A 17,226-nucleotide genomic window follows, 5' to 3' on the forward strand; every position below is an offset into this window, starting at 1 on the left:
AGCCTCCACCATTTCCTCTGGCAGTTCATTCCATACACGTCCCAACCTCTGCATGAGAAAGTTACCTCGTAGGTCCCTTTTAAATCTTTCCCTCTCTCACCCTAAACCTATGCCTTCTGGACTCCCCCCATCCAGGGAAAAGACCTTGTCTGTTTACCCTATCTATGCCCCTCACAATTTTATAGACTTCTATAATGTCACTTGTGGGAGAATTTAGACCAGAGGTCACTCTATAAAACTAAGGGTTCACCTATGTGAGGCAGAGATGGGGAGAATTGGTTTCTCACAAAGTCAAGAGTCTTTTGGACTCTCTTTACAGAGTCAGAGTGAGACAGCATGGAAACAGACTCTTGGGTTCTCAAAAGCCAGCAGGAGTATAGTCTGAATCATTCTAAAGCAAGGTGTAGGCAAGGGGATGGAGCGGGGAGGGGCGGGCTGGTGGGGGTGAAAGACCATAGGCACTACAATGTGAAGTAATTAGATCAGCCATGATTTTACTGAATGGCACAGCAGGTTGGAGGAGTCAAATGAACTTCTTCTGTTCCTTAATCCATGGGCGGCACGGTGGCACAGTGGTTCAATTCCTGGCTTGGGTGACTGTCTGTGTGGAGTTTGCACATTCTCCCAGTCTCCCTATGTCTGCGTGGGTTTCCTCCCACAGTCCAAAGATGTGCAGTTTAGGTGAATTGGCCATGCTAAATTGCCCATAGTGTTAGATGAAGGGGTAAATGTCGGGGGAATGGGTCTGAGTGGGTTGCGCTTCGGAAGGTCGGTGTGGACTTGTTGGGCCAAAGGGCCTGTTTCCACACTAAGTAATCTAAAAAAAACGATTTGAAGGTATCTCTCTCTTATTTGACAAACCTCACCTTCCTTGATCAATTTTGAATCCACTCTACCATGGTACCTTCAATCCGATGACTTTAAATTCTGCTAACAAGGTTATTATACTGTATTTTATCAAATTACTTTTGAAAGTCCACATGCACACCATCAATGTGGCACTCTTTATTCTCCCCATTACTTCAAATCAAGTCAAACACAATTTGTCCACATAAAACCCATGTCAGCTGTCATTTATTAACCTCTTCTTATCAAGTGGCAATTTCCCAGATTTTGTCTCAAAGCTTTTCCACCATGAATGTGAAGCTGTCTGGCTTGTCCATTCCTGATTCACCCCTTGCCTTTTCCAAGTGTTTTGTCATTCCAAGTACCCTCTCCATCGCAAAGATAAAATTAAAGTTGCACGCCCTATTTTCCAGAAGCTTTTCACTAATGGGGAACTCAGTTATTCATTTGATATCATCCGTGTACTCAAGCAATTCCAATTCACATCAACGGGGTTGGATAGAAGCACACAGTTTTATATGACCCAAGAATACGGCAAACATATTGACATTCCCATTCCTTAGACACAGATTATTTCTGATGTATTCCTATTGTATGCAGTTATTTCTGCGAGAAGAGATATGCTGTCCTAACGACTTGTTTTACTCTTATCAGGGGTGAATGATAAGAATATCAAATCTCGAAGGGGAACGACAAATTATGCTGCGTACATATTTAATTGAAATACGTATTCCAGAAATTACCTTGCAGTTCCTCGGGATCCTTCACTACAATGTGAGCATTGAGGTCTTGCAGCTGTTCATGTAAAATCTCCAGTTTTCGATTGGAGTTTTTCAGGACATGTTCCACATTGGACAAGTTCTTTTTGTCAGTGGTGGCTTTACGCAGGTTTTCTGCACCTTCTTTTATCTTCAACTCTTTTCTGATCTCACGTTTTATCTGCTCTTTGGCTTCATCCAATTTCTGTTGGAATGAGGTATCTGAGAAATCCGAGCTCTGGTCCAATCTCAGTTGCTCGAAAATAGGGACATTCCCAGGGTCGCTCTGCAGGGAAACCAAAGCAATTATTTGGTATCAAAAATCAATACTTCACACTGCACTGCAGCCTGATCACAGTAACATGGCTCAATGCCGAATAAGAACCCAGACAGGATTGGATAGGTACACGCTGCAATGCGGATTTCATCAGCCAGTTAAAGCAGGATGGATCATGACCTCCACTGGAATGATGGGATGATAATTTGAGGCCACAAGTTCTGAGGCAGCAGTGGGGGCAGTCAGCCAGACACTCTGGTGGGACAGTACAAGGATCAGGAATGACATTCACAAGCACCCTTCTGGTTTGCCAGAATTTTCAAAACCCTCTGAAGAGCACGATGGACGGGGTGAACCATGTCAGAAGTTACATGACACCCAGTTAGAGGCCAACAGTTCGACTTGAACTCACACAAGCTTTTGGAACACAGTCCCTTTGACTGACTAAGGGCAGTGCTCCAAAAGTTTGTGAAGAAACCTGTTGCACTGTAACCATAATGTCAAGTGACTTCCGACTCTGAACAGCATCCTATTCGGTCCCTCCCTCCCTACCTTATCCCTGAAACCCTGCATTTCCCATGGCTAATCCACCTAACTTACACATTTTAGGATAGTGGGAGGAAACCAGAGCACCTGGAGGAAACTCATGCAGACATGGAGAGAATGTGCAAACTCCACAAAGACAGACACCCGAGGTTGGAATCGAACCCAGGTCCCAGGGGATATGAAGCAGCAGTGCTAACCACTGAGCCACAAAATACTCTTCAGAGGATCGCAGAAAGAGAAAGTAAACACTGTAATACAAATAGATATATAAATGAATATAAACCAGCAAAAAGAAGTCCAACAGAAAAGGATCCAACCTTCTCTGGTGGCAATTGCCACAAACAGACCACACAAGTGTGCGGGAAGTAGCCATACAGTCCCATCTTCATGTCTGCAATCACTCCCTGAATGAGCAGCACAGCTGAAGGTCAGTTTCAGGGTCATTCTCTCAGCCTTCTCCTGGAACCTGCACACTGTTTCTATTCAAATCATCAGCTTATGTCCTTTTGCATAACTCAATTGAACCAGCCTCCATTACACTTCCAGACCTGGAACACCGATTTCACAAAATCCTTTTCTCTCACTAAGTTTAGTCAGTGGATAGCCTGGACCATACCTTTCTAATATTTACTTACAGGCAAATGCAAGGCATTGTGTTTCAGATGTGATTTGATTGGGTCACCACCAGGCTTCAATCAAACACACATTTTATTCTTACAACACAGTTAAAACACAGAAGAATTGGCATAACTTAAGCTCTACTGAAATACTTATCAAGATATGACTTAACTATTAACCATCAATAGGTAGCATCCCTAAACACAAGGTGGAGAAATTTGGCAAAGTAGTTTTATATTCATGTGCTATCTTCTCACTCCAGCAGCACAGAGAAAACTCTACTGTTAGTTCCAGCAGTCAGTTAGCAGACTGGAATTAACTCTCATTAACTGAAAGCAAAACGAGATACCTTCCTGGTTCTGAGAGAGCCCTGACTCTACCCACTCATGCTTCTTTTGTCTAAGCTTAAGAAAAACACCCAGGTATATCTCAAAGCTGTTGACCAACTGCCTGTCTGAAGGGTACATTCCGTCACCACGGTGTGCTTGATGCTGCACCTGGTAGCCTTCCTGCACTCTCCATTGAACCAGGGTTCATCCCCTCATGGGACTGAGTGGGCAAGATACCTGGGTACGAGTTTGCAGATTGTTCTATGCATAGGCTGCCTTGCTGATCTTTAAGGGGCCCTACTCTCTCCCTAGTTACCCTTTTGCCCATAATGTATTTGTAGAATCCCTTTGGATTCTCCTTAACCCTTTTTGCCAAAGCTATGTCCTCTTTTTTGCCTTAAGTCCCTCTTAAATACGCTCCTACTGCCATTATACCAGTCTAAGGATTCATTCGATCTAGCCTGTCTATACCTGACATATGGTTCCTTCTTTTTTTAACCAAACCCTCAATTTATCTTGTCATCCAGCATTCCCTATACCTACCAGCCTTCCCTTTCATCTTAACAGGAACATACGGTCTCTGGACTCACATTAGGTCATTTTTGAAGGCTTACTGTTTTCTAACTGTCCCTTTACCTGTGAACATCCTCCCCCAGTAAACTTTTGAAATTTCTTGCCTAATACTGTCAAAGCTGGCCTTCCTCCAATTTAGAACTTCAACTTTTAGATCTGGTCTATCCTTTTCATCATGACTTTTTAGATTAATAGAATTATGGTCACTGGCCCCAAAGTGCTCCCTCGCTGACATGTCAGTCACCTGCCCTGCCTTATTTCCCAAGAGAAGGTCAAGTTTTGCATTTCTTTAGTATGTACATACACATACTGCGTAAGAAAATTGTCTTGTACACACTTAAGAAATTCCTCTCCATCTAAACCCTTATCACTATGGCAGTCCCAGTCGATGTTTGGAAAGTTAAAATCCCCTACCATAACCACCTTATTATTCTTATAGATAACTGAGATCTCCTTACAAATTTGTTCCTCAACGTCCCGTTGACTACTGGGAATCCCAGTAAGGTGATCATCCCTTTCTTATTTCTCAGTTCCACCCAAATTATAGGAATATCCTCCCCAAGTACAGCCATAGTGTTATCCCTAACCACTCTGCCCACCACCACCAGCACGTCTACATCCTACCCTATCCTTGTTACCATATCAGGGCAGACCCAGAATCAAAGTTACTTATTTTAAAAGATTATTTCTTTCCTCTGCAGCAGTTCTCACATGCTACAGAGGTAGCATGAACATTTGAAAGCTCCCTACCTAATGTGATACACCAGTTTGCAGAAACTCAAATCAGAGGAAAGCTGAGCGAGACTTGTTCTTGCCTTTGCTGGGTGAACTGAGAAGATGGCCCTGAGCAAAGCTGCAGGAAAAACAGCCAAGGAGTTCACAGTTATACCTGCAACAACATATCATGAGGTAACCCAGCTTGGTTTGTTATTTTCTTTCATTTATCCCTTAACCCAGAGACCCAGAATAATGTTCTGGAGACCAAGGTTAGAGTCCTGCAACGGCTGATGGTGGAATTTGAATTCATTACAAAAAAATCTGGAATTAAAAATTTACTGATAATCGTGATACTATTGTTGGAAAAACCCATCGAGTTCACTATTGTCCTTCCGGGAAGGAAATCTGCCACCCTCACCTGGTCAGGCCTACGTGTAACTCCAGACCCACAGCAATGTGGCTGACTCTCAGTTGCCCTCGGAAATGGCCAAGTGAGCCATTCAGTTGTACCCATCGCTACAAAGTCTCAAAGAAATGAAACCGGATGGATCACCGGACATCGACCCAGGCACGAGAAAAGACATTGGCAAAAACAGCCCTGTTGACCCTGCAAAGCCCTCTTCACTACCGTCTAGGGTTTAGTGCCAACACTGGGAGAACTGTCTCACAGACTAGTCATGCAACAGCCTGACACAGTCATAGTCACGGAACCCTACCTTCCAGATAACATCCCAGACTCCTCCACCACCACCACCATCCCTGGATAGGTCCTGTCCCACCGTCAGGACAGACCCAACAGAGGGAGTGGCACAGTGGGATACAGTGGGAGGGGGTTGCTCTGGGAGTTCTCAACATGGACTCCGGACCCCAGGGAGTCTCACAGCTTCTGGTTAAACATGGATAAGGAAACCTCCTGCTGATTACCAAGCACTGTCCTCCCCCAGCTAATGAATCAGTACTCCTCCATGTTGAACAACAGTTGGAGGAAGTAGTGCAGACGGTAAGGGCACATTATGTACCCTGGGTGGGGGATTTCAATGTTCACCACCAAGAGTGGGTCAGCAGCAGGACTACTGACCGAGCTGTTCGGGTCCTAAAGGGCATCGCTGCTAAACTGGGTCTGCAGCAGGTGGGGAGGGAACCAAGAGGGAAAAACATCCCTGACCTCACCCGTACCAATCTGCCAGCTGCAGATACATCTGTCCATAACTGTATCAGTAAGAGTGACCATAACATTATCCGTGTGGAGATGTAGTCCCACCTTCACATTAAGAATAACCTCCATCGTGTTGTGTGACACTATCACCATGTTAAATGGGACAGACTTCACACAGATCGAGCAACTCAAGACTGGGCGGCTATGAGGCACTGTGGGCCACCAACAGCAGCAGAACTGTACTCCAGCACAATCTGTAACCTCACCGCCCGGCATATCCCCCACTCAACCATTCCCATCACGCCAGGGGTCCAACCCCGGTTCAATGGGCAGTGCAGGAGAGTATACCAAGAGCAGCACCCTGAAGATGAGGTAAGGTGTTGACCCAGTGAAGCTACCAAACAGGACTACTTGTACATCAAACAGAAGAAGCACCACGTGATAGACAGAGCTCAGCAATCCCACAACCGACGGGATCAGATCGAAGCTTTGCAATCCTCTCATATCCAGTCGGGAATGGTGGTGGATGATTAAACAATTCACTGGGAGGAGGCAGCTCCACACATATCCCCATCCTCAACGATGGGAGATCCCAGCACATCAAGGTCAAAGATAAGGCTGAAGCTTTCACAGCAATCTTCAGCCAGGAGTACTGAGTGGATGATCTTCCAGTGGTCCCCAACATGACAGATACCAGTCTCCAGCCAATTCGATTCACTCCACGTGATATCAAGAAACAGGGTTGGAGACACTGAATACTGCGAAGGCTCCAGGGTCTGACAACATTCAGGCAATAGGACTGAAGATGGGTGCTCCAGAACTTGTCGCTCCCCCTGGCCAAGCTGTTCCAGTACAGTTCCAACACTGGCATCTACCCGACACTCTGGAGAATTGTCCAGAAATGTCCTGGACAGGAAAAGCGGGACAAATCCAACCCGGCCAATTACCGGCCCATCAGTCTACTCTCAGTCATCAGTAAAGTAACAGAAGGGGACATCAACAGTGCGATCAAGCAGCACCTGCTCAGCAATAACCTGCTCAGTGACGCCCAGTTTGGGTTCCCCCAGAGTCACTCAGCTCCTGACCTCATCACAGCCTTGGGTCAAACATGGAGAAAAGAGCTGAATTCCTGAGGGGAGGGGAGAGGGACAGCCCTTAACATCAAGGCTGCATTTAACCGAGTGGGGTATTAAGGAGCCCTGGCAAAACTGGAATCAATGGGTATCAGGGGGTAATCTCTCTGCTGGATAGAGTCATGTCTGACACATAGGAAGATGGTGGTGCTTGTTGGAGGTCAGTCATTCAGCTCCAGGACATTTCTGCAGGAGGCCCTCAGAGTAGTGTCCTTGGCCCAACCATCTCCAGCTGCTTCATCAATGACCTTCCTCCCACCATAAGGTCCAAAGTGAGAACGTTCAGCTCCATTCACGAACCCTCAGATCCTGAAGCAGTCCGTGTCCAAATGCAACAAGATCTGGACAATGTCCAGGCTTGGGCTGACAAGTGATGAGTAACATTCACACCACACAAATACAAGGCTTTGACCATCAGTAACAATAGACAATCTAACCACCTCTCCTTGACATTCAATGGTGTTACCATCACTGAATCACCTACTACCAACAATCTGGGAGTTATCATTGATCAGAAACTCAACAAGAATTACCACAAACACACAGTGGCTACAAGAGCAGGTCAGAGTGGCAGTAACTGGCCTCCAGATTGCTCAGGCCTGTCCACCATCTCCAAGGGACAGGTCAGGAGTGGGATGGAATGGTCCCCACTCGCCTGGATGGGTGCAGCCCCAATAACACTCGAGAAGCTTGACACCATCCAGAACAAAGCAGCCTGCTTGATTGGCACTACATCCATGAACATCCACTCCCTCCACCTCCGACGCTCAGTAGCAGCAATGTGCACTATCTACAAGATGTACTGTAAACATTTATCAAAAATCCTCAGAAGGCACCTTCCAAACCCACAACCACTTCCATCTAGAAGGTCAAGGGCAACAAATACCTTTCCCAAGCCCCTCCCCATCCTGATTTGGAAATATATCACTGTTCCTTCACTGTCGCTGGGTCAAAATTCTGGAATTCCTTCTCTAAAGGCCTTGTGGGTGAACCCACAACAGGTAAACTGCAGCAGTTCAAGAAGGCAGCTCACCCCAACCTTCTCAAGGGGCAACTAGGGATGGGTATTAAATGCTGGGCCCAGCCAACACTGCCCACATCCCAGGAAAATGAATAAATAAATAAAACCGGTGTTTGTCTGTCGGTGTTTTGTGTGAACAATGCTGAAAACGAATGCTTCCGGTTTAAAGGACAGCTGTTAATCAGTTTATTGCGCTGTTTAACTTTCTCCCTGCTAATGCTAGACTGTACTTAATAAATTGTTAAGTCTTTGTCGGTCTTTGTTAAGTTACAAAACTGGTGTCTAGAAATTAATTATCTGCAGAGTCTGGGATTGGTTATCCAAAAGTCTGGTTAGGAACCATTGGAGTGATTATTTAGGGCTCTTCGATGGTGCAATTTTACTGCATTGCAAATAGAGAGAGAGAGAGAGAGAGAAAGGCTGTCTGTCTTCATGTCACAATGTGTAACCATTGTCGTTTGCCATACAATAAACTCATCTGGTCCATTTGTGTTCTTTAGGGAGGGAAATCTATCATCCTTACCCAGTTTGGCCTACACGTGACTCCAGGGAATTTGGGATGGGCCCATTCTCTGAGGTCCACATCCCATGAATAAATATGAAAAACACTGAAGGAGAGGCTGGAGAACAACTGAGGGAGAAAGGAGAAAAAGGATGACAAAAAAAAAAGGGAAGAAAGCTCTCATGGAGAATGTCATGAAATTGTTCAGCCAAACATAGTGAGGTAACTCTAAATTCTTTGTAAAACTAGACAGAAGAGAAATGCAAGCTAGATGATGTCAGCTCTCAAGCACTTGTGGAAAATAATACAGAAGCAATAACAAAAAAGTAGCTGAAACAAGTGCTTTGGACCAGGCCTCCTCAAAATTATGAAGGCAGCCTAGAGCCCAACTTCTCTTAATTTAAAGGCAAATGTGACGTACTGTGTTCCAGATGCAATTTGATTGGTCCAACTAGTTGACATTAAGCAAAAACACAAATTATTCAAACACTACAGTGAAAGTACAACTTAAAAAGAACTTAGAATGACAACTCTATTTGAAAACTTATTAGAATTATAGATACAGAATCTATTACTAATTGTCCCAATATAGTTCTGTCGGTGGAGGTTTGACCACACCCATTCAGGCTGCTTCTACTATTCTAACCTTCTTAAAAATAAACACCCAAGGTGTCGCAAGTTGCTTATCTTCTTATAGACTTCTCGGCACTTGTCCCCAATATCTTAAAGCCACTGCATCATCACACAAGTTCCTAACTACAGTGAATTCAGAACGATTTGGGAAAGACAGACAGGTGTCAGCTTTGATCAAAGTTACTGCTTCTAGCCCTGGAAAGGAGTGATGGATGAAAGCTCAGGGGTGAAAGATACAATTTACTTAATGAGAATTGAGGGGCGAAGGAGCTGTTGGATGTATAACATGAGCCAAAGTCGTGGAAAGAAATCTGAAAAGTGACAACTGGACAAGTTATTTATTCACGTATAGACTAACACAGTCTCATTAGTTGAAAAGAACAAAGAGCGAGCAGCTGAAATTCTTAAAATACATTGTAGAAATCTTTAATGTTCAGTTTTTCTTTCGCACGCAAACACCAACTTATTGTGGAATCAGGTGCACAGGTACAGCTGAAACCCAATCACAATATCAAGGACTGAGAATATATCCTGTTGCCATTTCAAACCAACTAATACAGTGCTGTTATTTGCTACTATAGGATACCCTTTCATGGCAGATTTGTTAGGGGACGTATAATCAAGTGAGGTGGTACCAATCATAGAATCCCTACAGAATGGAAGCAGACCATTCGGCCCATCGTGTCCACTTTGATCCTCGGAAGAGTATCTCATCTAGACCCACCCTAGCCCTATAACCCTGCATTTCCCATGGCCAATCCACCTAACCTGCACATCTTTGGATAATTAAACGAATCATGGATCTCACTGCAGTCGATGGGATCTTTCTTGCTCAAAACATTTCAAATCAAAATAGAATTCTGAACAACTGAATACTGGAGAAACAAACTGACTGGAATGTGTCCAATGCCTGAGCAAGAGAGTTAACTGAGCAATTAAGTGATTTGAAAACAGCTTCAAGATAATGGCCACCTTGGGATTTGGAGTCATCCTTTCCGATTACTCAAACTCTTGATTGTTTAGAGGGATGAGTACAGGCTGCCACTATCCAGCTGTTGGAAACAAACTAAGAGGCAGGCAATCTCCCAACAGAAAAAGAGAATGAAAACAGATCACCAGATTCCTTTTCAACGCCTCTTCACGCATCAACAGTGCTTGTGGAATTCTTGCAAGAGTAGCTAGTTCTGCTTGATGAAGACGGATTATTCTCACTACAAACAGAAGTCACTGATCACAATGGCAATCCACATTGTTCAAATAGAGTGGGCAACCACAACGCAGGAGTGTGTAACAGTGACAGGGAAGTTATGGGATTGGTCAAGGGGGAGGAATGCAACAAAGGTAAAGAAGGGGGTGGGAGCAATGCAGCAATGGAAATGTATAAGGGCGAGAAAAGGGGAGGAAGGAAGGGGAACACAAGGGAGGAAAGGAGAAGACAAGGAAGGGGTTGACGGAGGGCGTGCTTTATCTTCAGTAAACTTGAGGCCAAGCAAATTTCTGCTCTTTGTGTCTTTACACCAAATCCTGTTGACCTATCAGCCCTGTACTCCAATCTCAATTGTACTCAATACACTGACATCACACCCTTTTCCCTGGTTTGCAAGTCTCACCACGGTCTATCCACCTCTATTATCTCTGACAACCCCAAAACATCGAGATATTTGCACACTTGCATAATTGCAGCTTCTTGCACAGGCCCGATTTGAACTGCCCCATCATGTGTAGCTATGTGCGCCTCCAGCAGTTTGGGCCCCCAAACTCTGGAATTCCCTGCTCAAACCTCTATATCTCTCTGCTTTCACATTTCTGTTCCTCATAATCTGACACGATCACCAATCTTCGGGTCATTGCTATCTAACGTGACCTTACACAGTTCGGTGACATTTTTACTGAAGTGTTTTAGGGAAGGAGGGTGGAAAAGTGGGGGCGCACGGGGGAAGAAAGAGAAAGAGAGAGAGAGCGCGAGAGCGAGAGCGAGAGAGAAAAAGCTGGGGGGATAGAAAGGGAGAGCAGAAGTTGGGGGGGGGTGTTCAGGAGAGGGGACAGGGAAGGGACGTGGACGTGGGTGGAGAAGGGGGATATGGGACTATGGGAGGGTCATCTAATGCTACGTGTGCTTTTTTTTTTGTTTTAAAAAAAGTGAAAAACATTTAAGTCGCCACACCACAAACTTCTATCAATAACAGAAAGCATAGATCAGAGAAAAAAGATGGAAAGGGAGTTGCTGTAAGCAAGGCAGATTGTTGCTGTCGAAATGTGATTACTATTTAACTATTGACAATTACTTCAAGTATCCAGTCAGATATTATTCTAATCTGGATCATTTATTGCTTTGCAAAGTCTAAATGTTAAACTGATCAAGGTTAAATAAATCAGAGTTGAGCAGCCACTGTTAGCCTGAGATTAAAGTATATCCAAACCTTATTACAATTAGCTACATAGAATCTTATGATCAGATTTATAAATAGCCCAGTGAATACATAAGCATGGAACTAACCCGGAATACAGAGGTGTTTGCTTTAAGAAAGGGCATTCTCTGCGGATTTCCATTACATCTATCACCTATCATTTTTTCCACTGAGTGTGAGCAACACTGATTTCAGGATTATTCCAAATGGGGAAGCCATTCCTTCCATCTATGCTACCAGGAATGCAATTAGCATGTCAAGGTGAAAGCTGTGTTTTTATGTTCAGACATAATTTGAAAAGGAGGCCGGTTTGAGAAAGCCATTCCCGTACTGAAGGGGGCTGTGCAGGATTGGGGCACTATTAGTCTGGAGAGCCCACTTCAAAATGAGCACGGCAGATCTGACTGTAACCTTAAACCCACATTCTGTCCTTCCCCAATACTCTTTAACCTTACTTCAACCATTACCTTAAAAATGTTTAGAGAATCTGTTTCCAGCAGAACTATTTTTGTCTCATCTATGTCTTAATTTTAATTAGTGACTCCTATGTGTATAGGGTATCAGTGAGGAGATATGTGTGTGCTCATGTATATATGGTATCAGTGAGGAGATATGTGTGTGCTCATGTATATAGGGTATCAGTGGGGAGAGGTGTGTGTGCTCATGTATATAGGGTATCAGTGGGGAGAGGTGTGTGTGCTCATGTATATACGGTATCAGTGGGGAGAGGTGTGTGTGCTCATGTATATAGGGTATCAGTGGGGAGAGGTGTGTATGCTCATGTATATAGGGTATCAGTGGGGAGAGGTGTGTGTGCTCATGTATATACGGTATCAGTGGGGAGAGGTGTGCGTGCTCATGTATATAGGGTATCAGTGGGGAGATGTATGTTTGCTCATGTATATAGGGTATCAGTGGGGAGATGTATGTATGCTCATGTATATAGGGTATCAGTGGGGAGAGGTGATTGTGTGCTCATGTATATAGGGTATCAGTGGGGAGAGGTGTTTGTGTGCTCATGTATATAGGGTATCAGTGGGGAGAGGTGTTTCTGTGCTCATGTATATAGAGTATCAGTGAGGAGAGGTGTGTGTGCTCATGTATATAGGGTATCAGTGGGGAGAGGTGTGTGTGCTCATGTATATAGAGTATCAGTGGGGAGAGGTGTGTGTGCTCATGTATATAGGGTATCAGTGGGGAGAGGTGTGTATGCTCATGTGTATACAGTATCAGTGGGGAGAGGTGTGTGTGCTCATGTATATAGGGTATCAGTGGGGAGAGGTGTGTGTGCTCATGTGTATACAGTATCAGTGGGGAGAGGTGTGTGTGCTCATGTATATATGGTATCAGTGGGGAGAGGTGTGTGTGCTCATGTATATACGGTATCAGTGGGGAGAGGTGTGTGTGCTCATGTATATACGGTATCAGTGGGGAGAGGTGTGTGTGCTCATGTATATACGGTATCAGTGGGGAGAGGTGTGCGTGCTCATGTATATATGGTATCAGTGGGGAGAGGTGTGTGTGCTCATGTATATATGGTATCAGTGGGGAGAGGTGTGTGTGCTCATGTATATAGAGTATCAGTGGGGAGAGGTGTGTGTGCTCATGTATATAGGGTATCAGTGGGGAGAGGTGTGTGTGCTCATGTATATACAGTATCAGTGGGGAGAGGTGTGTGTGCTCATGTATATATGGTATCAGTGGGGAGAGGTGTTTGTGTGCTCATGTATATAGGGTATCAGTGGGGAGAGGTGTGTGTGCTCATGTATATAGGGTATCAGTGGGGAGAGGTGTGTGTGCTCATGTATATACAGTATCAGTGGGGAGAGGTGTGTGTGCTCATGTATATAGGGTATCAGTGGGGAGAGGTGTTTGTGTGCTCATGTATATAGGGTATCAGTGGGGAGAGGTGTGTGTGCTCATGTATATAGGGTATCAGTGGGGAGAGGTGTGTGTGCTCATGTATATAGAGTATCAGTGGGGAGAGGTGTGTATGCTCATGTATATAGGGTATCAGTGGGGAGAGGTGTGTGTGCTCATGTATATACAGTATCAGTGGGGAGAGGTGTGTGTGCTCATGTATATAGGGTATCAGTGGGGAGAGGTGTGCGTGCTCATGTATATAGGGTATCAGTGGGGTGAGGTGTGCGTGCTCATGTATATAGGGTATCAGTGGGGAGAGGTGTGTGTGCTAATGTATATAGAGTATCAGTGGGGAGAGGTGTTTGTGCTCATGTATATAGGGTATCAGTGGGGAGAGGTGTTTGTGTGCTCATGTATATAGGGTATCAATGGGGAGAGGTGTGTGTGCTCATGGATATACGGTATCAGTGGGGAGAGGTGTTTGTGCTCATGTATATAGGGTATCAGTGGGGAGAGGTGTGTGTGCTCATGGATATACGGTATCAGTGGGGAGAGGTGTTTGTGTGCTCATGTATATAGGGTATCAGTGGGGAGAGGTGTGTGTGCTCATGTATATAGGGTATCAGTGAGGAGAGGTGTGTGTGTGCTCATGTATATAGGGTATCAGTGAGGAGAGGTGTTTGTGTGCTCATGTATATAGGGTATCAGTGGGGAGAGGTGTTTGTGTGCTCATGTATATAGGGTATCAGTGAGGAGAGGTGTTTGTGTGCTCATGTATATAGGGTATCAGTGGGGAGAGGTGTGTGTGCTCATGTATATAGGGTATCAGTGGGGAGAGGTGTGTGTGCTCATGTATATAGGGTATCAGTGGGGAGAGGTGTGCGTGCTCATGTATATAGGGTATCAGTGGGGAGAGGTGTGTGTGCTCATGTATATAGGGTATCAGTGGGGAGAGGTGTGTGTGCTCATGTATATAGGGTATCAGTGGGGAGAGGTGTGTGTGCTCACGTATATAGAGTATCAGTGGGGAGAGGTGTGTGTGCTCATGTATATAGGGTATCAGTGGGGAGATGTGTGTATGCTCATGTATATAGGGTATCAGTGGGGAGAGGTGTTTGTGTGCTCATGTATATATGGTATCAGTGGGGAGAGGTGTTTGTGCTCATGGATAAGGGGTATCAGTGGGGAGAGGTGTGTGTGCTCATGTATATAGGATATCAGTGGGGAGAGGTGTGTGTGCTCATGTATATGGGGTATCAGTGGGGAGAGGTGTGTGTGCTCATGTATATAGAGTATCAGTGGGGAGAGGTGTTTGTGTGCTCATGTATATAGGGTATCAGTGGGGAGAGGTGTGTATGCTCATGTCTATAGGGTATCAGTGGGGAGAGGTGTGTGTGCTCATGTATATAGAGTATCAGTGGGGAGAGGTGTGTGTGCTCATGTATATGGGGTATCAGTGGGGAGAGGTGTGTGTGCTCATGTATATAGGGTATCAGTGGGGAGAGGTGTGTGTGCTCATGTATATACAGTATCAGTGAGGAGAGGTGTGTGTGCTCATGTATATAGGGTATCAGTGGGGAGATGTGTGTATGCTCATGTATATAGGGTATCAGTGAGGAGAGGTGTGTGTGTTTATGTATATATGGTATCAGTGGGGAGAGGTGTGTGCGCTCATGTATATAGGGTATCAGTGGGGAGAGGTGTGTGTGCTCATGGATATACAGTATCAGTGGGGACAGGTGTGCACGCTTATGTGTATGGGGTATCAGTGGGGAGAGGTGTGTGTGCTCATGTATATATGGTATCAGTGGGGAGATGTGTGTGTGCTCATGTATATAGGGTATCAGTGGGGAGAGGTGTGTGTGCTCATGTATATAGGGTATCAGTGGGGAGATGTGTGTGTGCTCATGTATATACGGTATCAGTGGGGAGATGTGTGTGTGCTCATGTATATAGGGTATCAGTGGGGAGATGTGTGTATGCTCATGTATATAGGGTATCAGTGGGGAGAGGTGTGTGTGCTCATGTATATAGGGTATCAGTGGGGAGAGGTGTGTGTGCTCATGTATATAGAGTATCAGTGGGGAGAGGTGTGTGTGCTCATGTATATAGGGTATCAGTGGGGAGAGGTGTGTGTGCTCATGTATATAGGGTATCAGTGGGGAGAGGTGTGTGTGCTCATGTATATAGGGTATCAGTGGGGAGATGTGTGTGTGCTCATGGACATACAGTATCAGTGGGGAGATGTGTGCGCGCTCATGGATATGGGGTATCAGTGGGGAGATGTGTGTGTGCTCATGGATATACAGTATCAGTGGGGAGAGGTGTGCGCGCTCATGGATATGGGGTATCAGTGGGGAGATGTGTGCGCACTCATGGATAAGGGGTATCAGTGGGGAGAGGTGTGTGTGCTCATGTATATGGGGTATCAGTGGGGAGAGGTGTGTGTGCTCATGTATATAGGGTATCAGTGGGGAGAGGTGTGTGTGCTCATGTATATACGGTATCAGTGGGGAGAGGTGTGCACGCTCATGGATATGGGGTATCAGTGGGGAGATGTGTGCGCGCTCATGGATAAGGGGTATCAGTGGGGAGAGGTGTGTGTGCTCATGTATATGGGGTATCAGTGGGGAGAGGTGTGTGTGCTCATGTATATAGGGTATCAGTGGGGAGAGGTGTGTGTGCTCATGTATATAGGGTATCAGTGGGGAGATGTATGTATGCTCATGTATATAGGGTATCAGTGGGGAGAGGTGTGTGTGCTCATGTATATAGGGTATCAGTGGGGAGAGGTGTGTGTGCTCATGTATATAGGGTATCAGTGGGGAGAGGTGTGCACGCTCATGTGTATGGGGTATCAGTGGGGAGAGGTGTGTGTGCTCATGTATATGGGGTATCAGTGGGGAGAGGTGTGTGTGCTCATGTATATAGGGTATCAGTGGGGAGAGGTGTGTGTGCTCATGTATATAGGGTATCAGTGGGGAGATGTATGTATGCTCATGTATATAGGGTATCAGTGGGGAGAGGTGTGTGTGCTCATGTATATAGGGTATCAGTGGGGAGAGGTGTGCACGCTCATGTGTATGGGGTATCAGTGGGGAGATGTGTGCACGCTCATGGATATACAGTATCAGTGGGGACAGGTGTGCACGCTCATGTGTATGGGGTATCAGTGGGGAGATGTGTGTGTGCTCATGTGTATAGGGTGTAAGCAGGCAGGGAAAGAGTTAAGTTCTGAGTTTTGTGAAACAAGAGGATCAGCTGAGCATGATTCAGATCAGATAAGAACTTACAGTTAATAGGGTGCTGGAGGCAAGGGTAATGGGTTAACAAGGTGGAAAAGCAGTCATTATGTAGATCCATTTAACAATATTGGAAGCATTCACTATGTAAGGTCCGCTAACAAGGGGAAGGTATCCATTGTATGAATCCAGTTGGCAAGGTTCAGAACATTCATTGTATAACAGTAAAGGGCTTGGCCTCTGCTGTTAATACTCGTCGATTGTAACTGTCACCCAATTACCATGTATGTTGCCTTATCTGGATGCTCCTTCCTATAGAAGGACTATATAGCTCATTGAAAAACTGTTGTTTGAGAGAAAACTGTGAATTTGTATCTCTGTGCATGCATGGTCGTCCTCTCTCCCTTCAGGGCCTGGAGTGAAGATGAAGGAGGTAAAACTATTCTGTGTCTTTGAGCGTTTTACTTGGACTGAAGGGGGAACGGGATGACGTGTGCATGGTGTGAGGGGGAGAGCACCAGATGAAGTGAGGATGGTGACCACAGATGACACAATGGCCTTGTGTTCCATGATGGAGCCATGGTCCAAGGTATGATAGGAGAAA

At 45.3% G+C, this 17,226-nt stretch overlaps 1 protein-coding gene across 1 annotated transcript in view; it reads right to left on the minus strand.

Moving 5' to 3' along the window:
* The window catches only part of pkn1a (protein kinase N1a), a 197,017-nt gene that overhangs the window by 139,171 nt on the left and 40,620 nt on the right, over positions 1-17,226 (minus strand). Inside the window, exon 2 of the mRNA XM_072564263.1 lies at positions 1,590-1,890. Coding sequence (XP_072420364.1) covers positions 1,590-1,890 — 301 coding nt within the window. The remainder of the gene's footprint in view (positions 1-1,589; positions 1,891-17,226) is intronic.

Source organism: Chiloscyllium punctatum, chromosome 46, assembly GCF_047496795.1.
Source record: "Chiloscyllium punctatum isolate Juve2018m chromosome 46, sChiPun1.3, whole genome shotgun sequence".
NCBI classification, from domain to species: Eukaryota; Metazoa; Chordata; class Chondrichthyes; order Orectolobiformes; family Hemiscylliidae; genus Chiloscyllium; species Chiloscyllium punctatum.